Source organism: Pleuronectes platessa, chromosome 7 (assembly GCF_947347685.1).
Source record: "Pleuronectes platessa chromosome 7, fPlePla1.1, whole genome shotgun sequence".
NCBI classification, from domain to species: domain Eukaryota; kingdom Metazoa; phylum Chordata; class Actinopteri; order Pleuronectiformes; family Pleuronectidae; genus Pleuronectes; species Pleuronectes platessa.
Genome location: NC_070632.1, coordinates 10,291,671 through 10,307,370, shown reverse-complemented (window position 1 = coordinate 10,307,370; position 15,700 = coordinate 10,291,671). Strand labels below are relative to the sequence as shown.

General features: G+C 45.7%; 2 protein-coding genes across 6 annotated transcripts in view; one reads left to right on the top strand and one right to left on the bottom strand.

Annotated features, from left to right (window-relative positions):
• LOC128444858 (genetic suppressor element 1) overlaps nt 1-12,830 on the top strand; it is a 39,193-nt gene extending 26,363 nt beyond the window's left edge. For 4 of the 5 annotated variants that reach the window (XM_053427525.1, XM_053427528.1, XM_053427527.1 and 1 more), the window contains exons 3-16: nt 583-773; nt 3,019-3,185; nt 3,325-3,531; nt 4,316-4,471; nt 5,400-5,683; nt 6,308-6,623; nt 6,737-7,335; nt 7,513-7,625; nt 7,713-7,992; nt 9,162-9,275; nt 9,407-9,784; nt 9,940-10,236; nt 10,490-10,593; nt 10,741-12,830. In XM_053427525.1, coding sequence (XP_053283500.1) covers nt 583-773; nt 3,019-3,185; nt 3,325-3,531; nt 4,316-4,471; nt 5,400-5,683; nt 6,308-6,623; nt 6,737-7,335; nt 7,513-7,625; nt 7,713-7,992; nt 9,162-9,275; nt 9,407-9,784; nt 9,940-10,236; nt 10,490-10,593; nt 10,741-10,878 — 3,344 coding nt within the window. In that variant the 3' untranslated portion in view covers nt 10,879-12,830. The remainder of the gene's footprint in view (nt 1-582; nt 774-3,018; nt 3,186-3,324; nt 3,532-4,315; nt 4,472-5,399; nt 5,684-6,307; nt 6,624-6,736; nt 7,336-7,512; nt 7,626-7,712; nt 7,993-9,161; nt 9,276-9,406; nt 9,785-9,939; nt 10,237-10,489; nt 10,594-10,740) is intronic. The other variant, XM_053427526.1, reaches the window with a different exon arrangement.
• Nucleotides 12,831-13,372: 542 nt separating this feature from the next.
• dynlrb2 (dynein light chain roadblock-type 2) lies at nt 13,373-14,527 on the bottom strand. The gene is made up of 4 exons (XM_053427139.1): nt 14,446-14,527; nt 14,092-14,167; nt 13,839-14,006; nt 13,373-13,717 (listed from the first exon to the last, which is right to left on the bottom strand). The coding sequence occupies exons 1-4, from the start codon at nt 14,446-14,448 to the stop codon at nt 13,674-13,676; spliced, it is 291 nt and encodes a 96-aa protein (XP_053283114.1). The 5' UTR covers nt 14,449-14,527; the 3' UTR covers nt 13,373-13,673.
• Between the last annotated feature and the right edge of the window lie 1,173 nt (nt 14,528-15,700).

Sequence of the window (15,700 nt, the reverse complement as noted above, 5' to 3'; positions counted from 1 at the left end):
TACCGTCTCCGAGTGTGTTTGAGTTTCTGCGAGTGTACACTGATTAGCAAGTGTCACAGTAATGGAGTAACGGCGGAGTGAGCGCTCAGGACACAACACACACATTTTCTCTCACATTTAACACCTCCCCCTTTGCCATGTCACACCCCAGCCTTTTTTAACACTTTCATTTATGACATGCTTCTTTTGTTTTCTATATGTCTCACACACACAGACACACACACACTCACACACACACACACGCAGACGCCTAATCGTTACACGTTTTTTTCTCGCAGCCTCGTCCTCATGTCTTGTATCTCCTGTATCTTTTTACACTTTTCCTTTTATTTCTGTCACATTTCACTAGAATCTGTTTCCTCAGACAGGAGTGAATCAGCGTTGACCTCTTCACAGGCCCAGCGCGCTGACAAAACTGTAGATTTTTCTTCTGGTGTACCATCTGTATCATTTCGCAGGGGGATTGTTTGATCCGGAAATCTTTTTAATCTGATCAGCCGTCTGATAGTCGCAGCTTATTCCTGACTCCGCCGCTATCATTCACCTCCCCCCTGTTGTCTCTGCGTCCCCTCCTCTCCTCAGGTTCTGCCCTCAGCGGTGAGTCGTCTCCAGTGTCTTCCCCTGCCACCAGCCACAGCTCGCCGGTCACCACTCCGAAGCGGGGCTCTTTAGGACCCCTCCTGGGCCAATCCAGGGGCCACGGCACTCCTCCAGTGGTCACCATTGCTCCCACCAAGACCAGCAACGGCCTGTGGAGAGCTGACGGACGACAGGTGAGGAATGAGACAAGCATGCTGGTGTTGATGACAAGTTTGAGACGAGACATCTGCTGTGCTCTCACTGCGTATACTTCCTATTCCCCCATCTTGTTGGTTTATCCTTCTCTCATCTCTCTATTTCTCTCTCTATCGCTCTCTCCCTCTCTCTACCCCCCCTCTCTCTCTCTCTTTTCTCTCTCTCTCTCTTTTGCACTGAGGAGTCGTCTGTCTCTTTCAGTTTCCCTTATCCGTCCTGCTGCTGCTCCCTCCATTAAAGAAATGGTCCCAGTGCTTGTCAACATCAAACTGTCAAAACCAGCCATCCCTCTGTGTCCTTCTCTCTCTCTCTCTCTCTCTTTCCAGCTTCCTCTCTTTCTCTGTCTTGTCTTATTCCTTCATTTTCATGCCTTCACTCCTCTTCCTCGCGCCCTCTCCTCTCCCCAATCAGTCCGTGTCTTTTTCAGCAACACATGAGGGGTTTGAAAAGAAACACTGGAGGCTGCAAAGACTGGCACCTATTGTGCTCAGTTTCCTGCAGTGTTTGTGTGTGTGTGTGTGTTAGCGTGTGCGTGCATTTGTGTGTGTACTTGACCCTTCACCACAAAAGGCTTTAGGATGTGAAGAGGGACCTGTGTGCATGTGTGCATGTGTTTGTGTGTCCGTGGATGTGTTTGCTTGTGGGTGTGTGAGTGAATTTAAGCCGGGGCGAGGAACCAGGCCCCTCACACAATGCACGGGTTAGCCCCCACAGTAGCCACTTCCCCCTGGATCAGAGCTGCCTTTCTCCCCCTTCACAAAGAGCACTCTGTGGCTCTGCCTGCCCGGGGCTCCCATTCAAGACATTCACAGAAAAAAAGGAGGGAGGGAGGCTGGAAAATAGAGAATAGGATGTTAATAAAGGAAAAGAGGGGACGTAAGAATGACCAGGAGAGAAGAGAGAGAGAGAAGAGCTCTGACGGTTTATGTAATTACTCCTTTCTGTATGCAGCTCATCACAGAGCAGAGACGGACAGCACAGGGGAAGCAGACTGTTTGGGTGTTTATTGCTGCATCTGTGAAGGCTGCTGTCTGACTGCGGGGTCGGAGGTCAAGGAATGTGATGCTCGGTCGACAGACACTTTTCAATTTTAAGCAGTGTTGATTTGCTGAGAGAAATGGTCCATCGCTGGTTTGAATGCGCTCTCTCCACAAGTGACACATTCAAAACTATTCAAACATATTCAAAGCTGTCACATTTAACTGCATGTCCAATGCTGCACGAAGCCCAGGTAGCAGGTTGGATGTTGCTGGCGGTGGTGCTTTGTTTGTGGTTTGTCCGTGGTCTTGTCTGACCTGTATTGCTGTCTGTTACTGTAGCAACAACATTTGACACACACACGTAGCAGATGTGTATCAATGTACGTCTTCCTGTCAGCAACACAAAGTAGTTTAAGGTTTCCTGTCAATATTTCTTTCTTATCCGGGGAAAATCTGTGTATTTTAAGATTCTCTCTAACATATCGTCTTGCTCCTAGTGTTAGTATTAAACATTATGTTGATATGACATTCGTGGTGACTTAAGTATTGTCAGTCTGCTGGTCAGTTGAACAGTCGGTCAATCCATATCACAGACTGTTTCTGAAGGTGGACGACGTGTCTCTGCCATCTTCCCCATTTGGAACCAGAGTCTGTGCACTAGCGATCGGGGTGGGGGGGGATTCAGGTCCCACCGATAAACATGCACAACCAAACGTGTGTCAGTCTCAGCCATCGATCATGACCTTTCACCCTGTAGTTATAAAAAACAGTTGACTATTTACACCATACCGGAAAACTTGCCTCTTGAAATATGAGTCAGTGTGATAAGAACCACTTAAAATGACAGAAACCATCTGTGGTGGTATCTGTGTGGGTAATCTGAGGGTTTGGAATTTTTATGTACAAGCAATCCAGGATCAAATGCAGTTTGGTGTCGACCAAATCCTCCGGGTGTAAATCTCCCAGAGAGAGAAAGAGGGAGTGATGAAGGGGAGAGCAGTTAGCCAGATATTAGGATCATCTTTCCACTTTGATCTTGACCTGTTGTGACACATTAGACCCACTCCTCCTCTCCACTGAGCCTCTGGGTGACGCTCAGGGAGGGGGGGGGGGGGTTCACACAGTCGCTCCTTCTACTTCCCCTCTGCTCTCTTCCTGGACTTTTTTTTCCCTGCACTCTCAAACCCCAAAGAAATACACACTGTCGTAATTTCTGCTCTCACATCATCTGTCTCCCTGCCAGGTTGAGCCGAGTGTTCAGGGATTCAGCCGGGAGAGGCTGGGTGTGGAGAACACCCATTCGCAGCAGGACAAGAGAACTCCACCCACCCAGTCACCTCACCCACTGGCTCACCCATTTGGCCTCACTCCCAGCTCCATCATGCAAAACTCCAGAATACAGAGCCTTAGGTAAACGTTGCACACACTCCCAGTTGTACTGAATTCACATTAGATTAAAGTTTTTATCTGATTATAAACCTTACAACCTTTAGTTTAAATGTATGATATTAGAACCAGTGTGACCCATTAACACTGTGTCACGTTTCAGCAGTTTGCCGGGGCAGATGCACCCTGGGATCCCCTCAGGCGCCGTCCCGGAGGAGTACCTGAGAGCGCTTCGGCCCTTCGCCACCTCAGATGACCTCCGGCTGACCTCTTTACCTATGACCCTCGACCCTGCTGCGGCTGCCCATGCTGCAGCAGCTGCTGCTTACTATCATCCTGCCTACATGCACCACCCTATGTCCTTACCAAGGTAACAACACCACCTTAAACTCCTCAGTCCCACGAGACCTTAACTAACTCATGTGTTGTTGTCGCACACAAAATCTTTAAACACTAATCTAGACAAGATTTAAAGATATTTCCATCTCCATCCATATTGAGTATGTTTCCCTCAGTATTTGTTACCTTAAGCTGGGCTCAGACTATAACAGTTTTTTAAACCTAATGGATTTTGAAATCCTCACTACTCACATTACAAGATTAGGAAATAATGGCACATCATGCACTGCAGGATATTATTACGATTATTGCTCCAGAGGCAGCGGCGCACCACCTCACGTCTCTCATTTGACCTCATGGGGAAGAAGACGTAGACAAAATGAAGTGTGGAGTAAAACCTTGTTAATGTTCATAATCAAAAGCAGAGGACTAAACAGGTCAACATAAGAAAATCCACAAGAATCTCGAACAAGGTACCAGACCAGATTTCTCTTCCGATTCTCACTGGAAATGAATTGGGGTTAAATCTGCCTGAAAATGTATGGATTAGTGATTATTGTGTTGTTGTCCATGCTTCTAAAACTCAGGAGCATATACCTCTCAAGCTAATCTGCTTTCTATTGTCAGATTTCAAACTTCTGTATCTGTTCGTTACCCTGTAATACCTCCTACATTTCTTTTATACATTCACATCATCTTGCATAAATGTTACCTTTATCAAATAATTCATATTTCACTGCCACACCCAGCCAGTGCACATAGGGGTGTAAGTAATACCGTGATCTGATTGGTTTGTCTCTGTGTGTCTGTCATAGGATGGAGGAGTCACTGTGTCTCTCTGCGCTGCGGTCACAGTTCTACTCTATGCCTGCAGGAGGCGCATTCCCTCATCTCCACCCTTCTGCCCTCCACCTGCACATGCCTGGAGGCCGCTACCCCGCAGAACTAAACCACGCAGCACTGGCTGAGAGGTAACCCACACGCACATACACACACACACATATGAATGCAAACATGCACACATCCCTCCCTTCCTTCTTTCCTTCTTTCCTTCCTTCCTTCCTTCCTTCCTTCCTTCCTTCCTTCCTTCCTTCCTTCCTTCCGTCCTTCCTTCCATTCTTCCTCCCTCCCTACTCCCTCTCCCTGTTTGCAGGGCTGTGCAATTTCCCTCTGTAGGGTCGGCACTTGTTGCTGAGTGTATGATATTTTTAGCACACACCCCACAGTGTCTCCTATACACTCATCACACTCACTGCCCTTCACACATGCACAAACACACACACACACACACACACACACACACACACACACACACGCAAGCTTCTGCATATACAACAATCCTTACACACGCACATGAGGAAATCTTTTGCTCTTTCCCTTCTCTTTCTGTCTGTTCATTCCTTCCTCACTTTCACAATACTCATTGTTTCCCTGAGGCTCGAAGCACAGGGAAATGTTTGTGTTTGAAATAGATGGTATTTATTGTCGGCTTCTGTAATTGCTTCTGCATATCTTGAACGTTTGTTTGTGTGCTATTGATTGCTGGTGAATGTGTTCTGCTCTCTGTGCATATGTGTGTGTGTGTGTGTGTGTGTGTGTGTGTGTGTGTGTGTGAGTGTGAGTGTGAGTGTCCTTTTCCTGTGGATACCTATTAAGTGTTCATCTGCTCTTGCTCAGTCATGCTGTGTATGGATTATTTTCCTCATGGTAAACGGAGAGCTTGTGTGTGCGTGTTTATCCGTCTCTCTGTGAGTGTGTGTGTGTGTGTTTGAGCAGAAATGTTTGTGTGAGGTTCACCAGTGTGTGGTTAATATCTGCCTCATGTTGGGTGTTGCATCTCTCACCTTCTCCCCCTGTGCGCGTGTGTTGTGTGTGCATACTTGTCAACCTCCCCCACAGGCTACAGATGGAGAATGAGCTCCGCCAGCGAGAGAGAGAGCAAGAGCGCGAACGAGTGAAAGAAAGGGAGCGCGAGGCAGGCCTGGAACGAGAGCGGGAGAGGGAGCGAGAGAGGGAGGAGGAGAGGGAGAGAGAGCTGGACAGACAGAAGGAGAGGCAGAGGGAGAGACAGCAGCAGATGGTCAGAGCGGCAGAGAGCCACTACCTGGCTGAGCTGAAGGCTCGGAGGGCACCACCGGAGGACAGGAGCAGGCCAGGGGAGAGGCTGACCCCAAACAGACTGGGTACTTACACAAGAACACACACACATGCACACACACTTATACATGTGTGCATGTGGCCACAACCAGATACTCAGAGTTGTAGGAAGTGCTGCATGATAACAAAAGTACTTGGTGGTTCCTATCTGGTCCATTAGAAAAAAGGTCTTCTGAGGTCAGATAACATTTGAAAATTGTAGCAAAAGACGTGGAGCACACAGACAGAAAGTCTTATGACAGCAGTTTATAATGATGTCAGTTCAGATCAGAAGATGTGTCCAACACTTTGGTTTTCAGCCAACTCAATATTCTAGAGTCTCCATTTGTATGAAAAAAATATGAAGATGTAACACGCAGATGGGTGTGAGCAAGCTGCCCAGGGGATGAACCTTGTGAGGTTTTCAGTCCTCATCTTAACATTGACTCTGCGCACAGATTGCAAAGTAACAATTTAATCCTGATCTAATCTAAGGCAGACTGTCAGGGAAAATGTGCAGAGCATAATGTTTCCTATGTGCTGAATACTTTACTGGGTCAGTGTATAAATAATTCTACACATAATATATTTAATCTTACTTCCTTGCTGCTCATTCAATTGTCATCATAACATGTTCAATAACTAATTTAAGATTTCTATTATTTCACCAGACAAACACAAGGACTCTGAGCATCCATCTTTCCAAGCACAGAAACCTCTGCAGCAAGGCCTTCACTCCTCCAGGGGCTCAATCCCACATCCGGTGCCCAACCTGATGCCTTCTCACTTGGGGAAGCATCATGCTGCTGCTGCTGCTGCTGCCGGGGGGCTTCATGGAGCTCTGGCAGCCGCCATGACGAGTCACAGAGCCAATGAGGAGGCCTGGTTATCCCGGCAGCGAGTGCAGGGGCAGGAGAGGGGGGGTCCGCTGGAGCTGGGCCTCAGATCACCAGGGAAAGGGTTGGATTCAAGGAGAGACATCCACAGGTGAGAATGCTGAATGAACTAAAGCTTTACAAAGAAATTGTACCCCTGATGCAAAGTTACATAGTGACGCTGGAGGGAATCTAAAGTGATGTTTTCTCTGTTGTCCAAAACAGAACCAGCTCAGTCCATCACAATCCAGGCAACAAAGATGTACCCTCCTGCCTCGGGGCTCCACCTCCTCTTATCTCCCCTAAAGGGCACCATCATCCTCCCGTCCCTCAGACTGCACTGTGGAACCCAGCGTCCCTTGTCGACACACCTGCAGAGTCCCGCAGGAAACTCAACCCGCCTACACCGCCGAGTCGCCCGCCTCCGGGACTGACGAGAGCAGACAGACCCCCGATAAGCTGGGGGGACAAGCTGGAAGATGGAGGCAGGAAGAGGGCAGAAGGCCCAGAGCGGTACCCGTCACTGAGGGGGGCTGGTTTACAGGAGTCCTGGAACAGGGCTGAGCAGGAGAGAGCCATCCAGAGTCTCTACCACCGGCACCACATCAATAACCTACACCAGAGATCCTGCACACCGCAGTCTGTTCCCAGCACCGACCCAGGGGGACGGTGCCAAGAAGCCTCTCTGTCTCCGGTGAGGGAGAGACAGAGTCAGCAGGCGCCCGACAGCATGCTGGTGTACGACGAGGCTCTGCAGCAGCACCGCCGGCTGCTCAGCAAGCTCGACCTGGAGGAGAGGAGGCGGAGGGAGGCCAGAGAGGGAGGTGAGCAGGGTGATGGAGGAGGACGAAGGGAGGGGGTGGATTTAGTAGCAGGAGGGGAAGTGATCGGCAGGAGAGATGACTTCAGGGAATGGTTGCTTGTGCCATTAAACTAGCCTATAGACCTGCTATTTTTTATTATGGTGAAAGATAATTCCTGTCTTGCTGTGCTCCTCTCAGGTTATTACTACGACCAGGAGGAGTCGTACGATGAGAGCGACGAGGAGGAGCTGAAAGCCCATTTGAGGAGGGTGACAGAGCAGCCCCCACTCAAACTGGACACATCCTCCGAGGTATATCAGCTCACATTCATCACATGTTGGAAATGTTATTGTTTTTGTACGAATGATATTGACCTGCTCAAATTCCTCTCTTTAAAGAAAGTGGAGTTCCTGGGCATGTGTGGTCTGACCACGGTGACCCATCGCGATGAGCTCCTGGTGAAGAAGAGGAGGAAGCGGAGGAGGATGATGAGAGAGCGCAGTGTCTCTCCGCCAGCCGGGCAGGGCAAGAGAAAGTCTGCTTCACCTTCAACACCCCCAACTCCCTTAACTACCCCGTTCTCTGCTGAGCAGATGGACAGCACCCCCGAACTGGAGGAGAAAAAAGACTTCCTCCTTATGTTTAACCTCTCCCATGTCAGCCCGCAGCAGAGGAGAGGTAACAACCTGTTTAGTATCCACACACACATCCTACGTACTGCTCTCTGCACAGGTTGTCCTGCTGATTCCCTGTGGAAAAATGCAGGATTCACTTTCTCTCCGCTTTGCTTTTTTATCAAGAAGTAAGAGGGAGGAGAAGAAAATAAGGGAAGAGAGCTGTGGAGAGGTGGTTGTACTAGGGTTTTCTTTTAAAGACTGCAAGGTTAGATTTTAATCTAAAGCCTTTCAGAACACAGTGTAAGAAGTTGTTAGACGAATGCATTTTTTATGTAAAAAGGAGACAATAAAGTTAAAAACCAGGAGGGCACTAGAACTATAGAGTTCATACCTCCACTCAACCCCAGCAGTCCTCTTATGAAACCCAACTTCATTTCACTGGATCCAGATATTTATTTGGATCTGCAGCCAAACCCACACTATAATTATTAGTCCCCAAAACATGCCTGCATTATTCTCCTTTCAAATGTTGAAAACACCATATCACAATGTTAAAGAGAGTGGTAGAGAAAATTCTGGTTCTGCACCCTGATCCAGATCAGTCATTGACATTGATTGAGTTGTTTTTGCACACTCATGCAAACAAACAAACAAACAAACACAGACAAAAACATAAATGAGCAGAATAAAATATTTGAGACAGATTTTGGTCTCAAATACACACAGGCCAGAGAGTTTCTGATATGAGTCACTAGGAAAGTAACTCTTTTGTTGGACAGTTGTGTCCTATGTTGAGTATACAGAGGGTTCATTAGTTTCTATTACTCCTTTTACAAAATGAAATACACTGCTGCATAATGAGCAGCCCATTTGTCCTCCTTTTTAATGTTTCTCTTTTCTTTTTCTCATGAACCTAGTTTACTGTACAACTGTGGTAATTAGTTTTTGAGTGAATGGAGGACATGAGATCTGGGTTAAATCTGTATAAACCGATCCGCTCTTCTGAAATTTTCGAGGGTGAAATCTGGTACAAACTTAAAGTTCTAATCCTTTATTAAACTTCAGTTCTGAGGCTGTGGTCTGTCTGTGATGACGTTGCACTGGACATCACCTCAGATCATCCATTCCCTGACCTTTTTCCATCAGCTCCGGTTGCCAGTCGATTCTTTAAGTCCGCCTATTTTTAAAGATGAATGACAGCTGTTCTCGTTCTGTCCTTTTCCTCTGCAGATAAGGAGAGGGCAGAGGAGCTTCTGAGGGCCATTCAGAGGAAAACTGTGACGTTGGACACCCTCAGATATAATCCTTTACCTCCATGTAGCAGTCCTCCTGCTCCCTCAACTGGTGAGACACACACACACACACACACACACACACACACACACACACACACACACACAAGAGCAGCTACACAAATAAATCTATATCCAAGTATAAAGTTCACTTCCTAATGATGCGTGCACATTTGTTTTCAGGTGACTCCTCCTCAGCCCCTGGGCAGTGTCAATCAAACGGACATGTGTACCCAGACTCTCCCAGCCCGTCCCCTCCTTACTTACATAAATCGAAGAACCACCTCAAAAACACATTCAAGCACTCCATGGACTCCCAGGTGGCCCGCGTCCCTCCGCCTCTGGCCTCCCATCATGAAAAGGTTGAATTAACAGAGGCTCCACCGAACAGGAAGCTGCAGAGCCTCCAAAACGGCGTTGTTGCTTCCCCCCAGAAAAAGGAATCCCGTCCGGTGCACAATGGGAGTAACCGGCCCTGGGAGAGATTCTCACCTGAGGCCTTTGCTCAGCACTTTCACCAGGCTGTGCTGCAGTCCACACACAACACACTGCAGAACAAAGGTTAGTCCCGCACACTCATTAGGAGAAAGACCATTAGGTATGACTGTGTTTTTAAAATGACAATGGTCTGCCATCTAGTGGTGTCTTTGTGAACCACCCTGAAATGTCTGAAAGTGTATGTTGACTTGGTTCTAAAAAGACTCTTTACTTCTCAGGAGTCTCTCACCGTGTCCCTGAAGCTGGCATGAAGGTGGAGCCCTCGCTGCCTCGCACCATCTCTCACCTGAAACACAACCACGCCCCTCAGCACACGCACATCAACGGCCATCACTTACACTCTCCTGTAGCCAATCAGGACACTGGGGCGCCGGAAAACCTGTCCGATGAGGACGAGGAAGAGTCCGAGAAGGAGGAGGAGGAAGATGGCGACGAGGAGGAAGCGGCAGAGGAAGCTCCGAGGAAGTGGCGTGGCATTGAAGCTATTTTTGAGGCGTACCACGAGTATACGAATGGTAAGTCAATATCAAATTGTTTCTTCCCTTAGTGACTGTTTACTCAAACATATTTCAGAGGGTTAAGTTGGTGAATAAAATGTAAATTATCTATATATTTCCAAAGAAAAAAAGATACTACACTATAACAGGGGTCAAAGGTCAGTGAGACCTCATAAGAATCTGGAAAAAAAGGTATATAGTCTGAGTTTGGTGGAGCTAAAGAAGCACAGTGTGGTAATTGGAGTTTGTCTGTGCGTTTCTTTCTTCACAGAATGGAGCATAGAGAGGGAGGTTCTTCACACGCAGTGTAAAAAACTTGAAGCACAAAACTATAATCTGACCAGAACTGCGGAGCAACTCTCTCTCTCCATGGGGGTAAGTATCTTAGACCAAATGTGCACATGTGACTCTTTGATTCTTGCAGTTTTGTGTACTTTGGTCTTTCTGTGTCAGTGTCAGAGCAGCTCAGTGCTGAAAGTCTTGGTTCTATGCTGAGTGTTTCTGCCGTCCCTCATTTATCAGGAGCTGGTGAGTCAGAGGCAGACAGTGAGAGAGGAGCGAGAGAGACTGCAGGCGCAGCTGGAGCACTTCAGGAGGTGTCTGACACTACCCAGCATTCACTGGGGCAGGGGCCAAGTCAACGGGCACACGCCGAGGTGACCTCTGACACGGACGCTCCCACGGAACCGTCTCTGACAGCGGAGGAACAGTGACAGGAACAAGATGGACTGGAGCCAGACCTCTGTGGGCGCTCAAAGGAGCCGATCCATGTCTTGTTACCTCCCTGGCCAATCAGTTACGTTATCTGACTGGCCCCAGATCAATTGATTACCTGCCGTGTTTGCCACGGTAGCAGCAATCCATCGTGACCACATAGTCTGGGCAACACCCCCCCCCCCCCCCTCTCTCTCTCTGTGTCTCGTTGGACTGTAACAACACTGTGTAGGTCAAACAGCGTCTTCATAACCACTCCCATCATTCCCTGATTTGGCTTTAAGGACGTTCCGCCATTAAACTCATGTCATATCAACTTTCTGTATAAACTGCTTCGATCCACACTAACGGGATCTAGCACTCGGCACAAATCTGGAGCAGAGGGCGGAGACTGTGCAGGGGTCACTTGGTTGGAACTCAGAGAGGGAAAGTTGAGGAATCAAAGCACACCTCAGGCCTTAAACTTGACAGGATGCACTTGAAATGAAATGAGAGGAGATACTTGAGAGTCCTCTGTGTGGTGTGATGTTGTAGTGTCGACAGAGTACAGTACTGTGTCTGACAGAAGAGGCGGTGTTTGTGCTTTCACAGAGGATAGGAGACGTCTAAAAGATAATATCTATTTAATGGAAAATGGTAACGGTGAAGTTTTTTTCTTACGTTTTCTGTTGTTAACGTTAATTGTGATAGACAGAGAATTTTGTATGTTTTATTGTATTAACCATTTCTTGTGAGAAGCCATATGTCGCGTTTGAACTGCTGCTGGTCAGAATCAAAATGTTTAGAAAATGAAGGACGTTATTTGAAAAAAAAAGTGTCATGTGATGTCACAGTGTTTGAAGATGGACAAACACGACACGGGGGACGGAAGATGAAGCAGCAAATGTCTGTCTTTACCTCAGAACGTCATCAAGCTGTGACCATCGCTCAGATGGTTCAACCCAGACTCTGTGTCTTATAACCCTTCACATGCCTATAACACGTTGACAACACTTGAAGAATTAAAAGTTCTGATTTGATTTTTATTTATTTGAAGGAATTTTGTGGAAAATGTCCACATGTTGTTAGAGAGCTGGCGTCACCTGAGTGACCCTACAACACATTCAGACAGTTCTGTTCAACCTTACAAATGTTTTCACGTGAAGAGGATTTCCGACGTCAGGATATTGCAAAGTTTAAACCAGAATGTCACTCAGTAGAGCTCACGCCTCCGCCAAGGTCCAACAGTCCACTTTAATCCATTGAGGCTGCACCAAACTGCACCTACTCATAGAAATCAGTATGTCTGATTCATTTTCATCAAGATCCATGAATTGTTCTTCGTAAAAAAATAATCCTGTACCCGCCCCTGATCCGGATCTTCATCAAAATTTAACCAGTTCTTTCTTGACCAATACCACACAAAATGTTGTGGTAATCTATCCAGTCGTTTCGTGTTAAATTGCTTACAACGCAACCTCTATGGCGGACAAAATTAAGGAAATGGGAAAAGCCAAATTATTACAACTGTCTCTTTTTCATGATACTCCTTTCAAGAGTAATTTAAATTATGTAATTGTAAATGGGTGACATAAAATTAACTACAAACTACGCCCTCGCTTGGTCTCTGAATGAGGTTTGTTTTTGCTGAAGCCAGGTTAAACAATGTCACTTATAATTTCTCCCTCTCGTCTGAATATTGGAAATGGTGAGAGCCTTCTCCTTTCCCCCAAATCACCTGACCTCCATCATCTGTGCACTGCCCTCCACAAACCTGCTGTGATATCCTGAATATTTCTTTATCAATCAGATGTTCTGTTATGTATTATTTGGGCTGTACAATTGCAATGGATTATTTATTAACATATATATTGCTGTACATTCTGATGGAAATTTACATTAAAATATTTGTAAAATGCCTTGAATGTGTGATTGTCACGTATCTGGGGAGAGATTAAGAGTTTTCACCTCTGACAAATATCAAACAGTTGAACTCTGTTGTGCAGCCAAACATTTATATCTGAGTATTCTGATGATTTCTTAGTAATGTTGTAATTGTCTCTAATCCTGAGGCCCTCTGAGTTTGGACTGGTGTATGTTAACAGGCTTTGAATACACAGAGGTGCTGTATACATAATGTTTTACAGTTTGTTATGTCAGACCCTCCATCCATAGAATATTGATTAGCTACACATTGCATCCTCAGTAATTACACAAGGCGAATTTATTAATTGTGATGTTCTACAGGGCCGTGCCTGCACAGATTGAGCACAGAGCCTCTGCCCCTCACTGGGTCATGCAAGCAGGCTTTTGCTGATTTCATTCAGTTGAATATAAATTCCACTTAAGTCACTTTTCCTGTTTGTAGTTCAAAAGATCTGCTCATCTTTTACCAGCTGTCTTTGTGACATAAGTGGCTTCCATCTCTGACTCTGACCCACTAATCAAGACAAACTCAGCATTGTTATACATCTTCTATAAATTTATTTATTATTTGCGTAGTATGAAGTAGTGCATACATCATGTTTCACTGTATTGGTCACATTTACCAAAGTGAAGAGGTTAAATCTATTCATATCTATTGTACAATATCCATCGGCTCAACTTTACAGACGTACTCAACATATGTCAGTTCCAAACAGGAAAGGAGGGATCATGCAGCACTTCAGGGAACAGAACACAGCAGTAACAAGAGTTGTTTGTCTGGATACAGCAGCAGCATGTGACCAAACCAAGAGCTGACTCATGGAGATGTCCAGCAGCTATTCACATGGCTTCTGGATGACTATCAGCAGAAAGTCATTCTCTGCAGAGAAATGAAGGGAGGAGAGGATGAAGGATTAAAAACAGCCGAGACAAAGTGCCATGATATTAATTGTTTGTTTCAGTGGTCATCACAAAAGACATAAAACACTAGTGACACTCACCCAGCGCCACCATGATCTCATGCTTCTTGGTGCGGATGCGGAGGAAGGTGAGGTCGTTCTGGGGGTCGATGTCTCTCACTGTGCTCCTGGCCATCACGGTGAGCTGACGAAACAGTCCCGCGTACTTGACGGTGGTGGAGTTATCTAAGGTCGTCCTGACGGGAATACCTGAGGAGATCGCACCAGAATGAGGGGAAACCACACGTGACCGCCCTGGATCACGTTCAGGATCGTTTCTGTGTGTGCGTCTTACCGTCTCCATTGACAACCACTGTGCCAATCACACCTTTGTGGGTCTCGATCCTCTTCAGTGTGTCCTCAACGTCCGCCTGCACAACGGACACAACCAAACAGGACGTTCACATCCCAAATGACAACGTTTACCAATAAAAACAGTGAGAAACAGAAACTTTAAAGATCGCTGTTTTCCTTCTAGTCTCATTAAAAGCATTGTGAAGTTACCCCACGGTATTGTTTACATGATGATGCTCCACAGCGAATGTTTTCTATCATCCAAAGTTTATATAAACATCAAAAAAGTGGTTCAGAATCCTTAAAGGTCATAAAAGATAACATATTTATTCAAAACAAAGGAACCTGTCCTCACCATGTTGCGTCCGCTCCTCTGCCAGAAAGGGCAAGCTCGAATCGTTGCAGCGGCAGCTCGTACAGGCACTTCCGCTATCAACAGAGACTTCCAATGATATGTAAAGATAGCTGTCTCTCATGTCATGTCCCACGGAGTAAAGCCAGTTGTCTTTGTTGTCAGTCTGTGTGGAGGAAGCTTTCTTTATTACCAAGCGGTCTGATAGCAACTAAAGCAGTTTGTGATTTATTCAATGAGATAGAAGGTTGATGTAAGCTATTTTATTTAGTTGCTTTATTGTGAAAGGTTGGTGTGTGTTTCCTGTTATAAGCAGTGTGTCTGTTTGGGACTTTTGTTGTGAAGGGGTTCCAACGGAAGTGGTTTTGTACTGCGGAGCGAGACCAAAAGAAAAGTTGTGTGTCCTTGCCTTCGATTCTACATAAGATGGTGAATAACTCCATGATAGCAATGATGCACAGAGATGCCACGGCTCATGTAGCAGTTTATTGACTACAACTGCACCACAGTAGATGGTAGTAGTTTTATTTATCATCATAAGTTGACTTTGGCCCCAATGTTTTCCTTATTTTCCATAACAACATTTAAAATAGACTTATTGTTACTCATTCAACTTCAAAATATTGTTTATGAGTTATGAACTTCTATGGTGAATGCCAACTCAAAGGAAAAAAGGAGACATAATTCTGATTGTTGTTATTAGGGCTCGAGCACTGACAGACAGTGAGGCCCTATTGAAATCGATGACGTTTTTTTGAAAACTTATATATATGGATATTTAGTAGAGAAAATATTATTTGGGAATCTGTCTGTATTATGGTTTTTAAGGTTGTTTTTTAGTTTGTTTTATTTTTATTCATCTATCACCAAACACTTTTCAAAAGCACAACTGAATGCAACACTATGTCTCGTCTTCCTGGGGATAACGGTGCATATTTTCAAATGAAAGCAGTCTTATAAAGTAGTTCAGTTTACAGTTATTTAACTGAGCATAATTCCACCTATCCTTAAAATATACACTCTCTCACTCTGTTAGTTTACTACAATTCAAACTCTTTCCACTTTAAAATAGGGAAATTACACTTCACTCTAATGCTCTGCAGCATTCATGAGATATCCTTCACCAGAAATCTTTTAATCTGAATCAAAGTGATGGACTGAGAGAGGGATAAAAATGTCACACTATTTTATTTATTAGGGCCCGAGCACTGACAGACAGTGAGGCCCTATTGAAATTGTAATGATTATTATTATTTTG

Excerpts from the sequence above, each read along its gene's own strand:
- dynlrb2 (XM_053427139.1), bottom strand. Across the intron at positions 14,007-14,091 it reads AGTGGTTGTCAATGGAGACG|GTATTCCCGTCAGGACGACC; the intron begins GTAAGACGCACA and ends CGATCTCCTCAG. Across the intron at positions 13,718-13,838 it reads TGAGATCATGGTGGCGCTGG|AGAATGACTTTCTGCTGATA; the intron begins GTGAGTGTCACT and ends ATTTCTCTGCAG.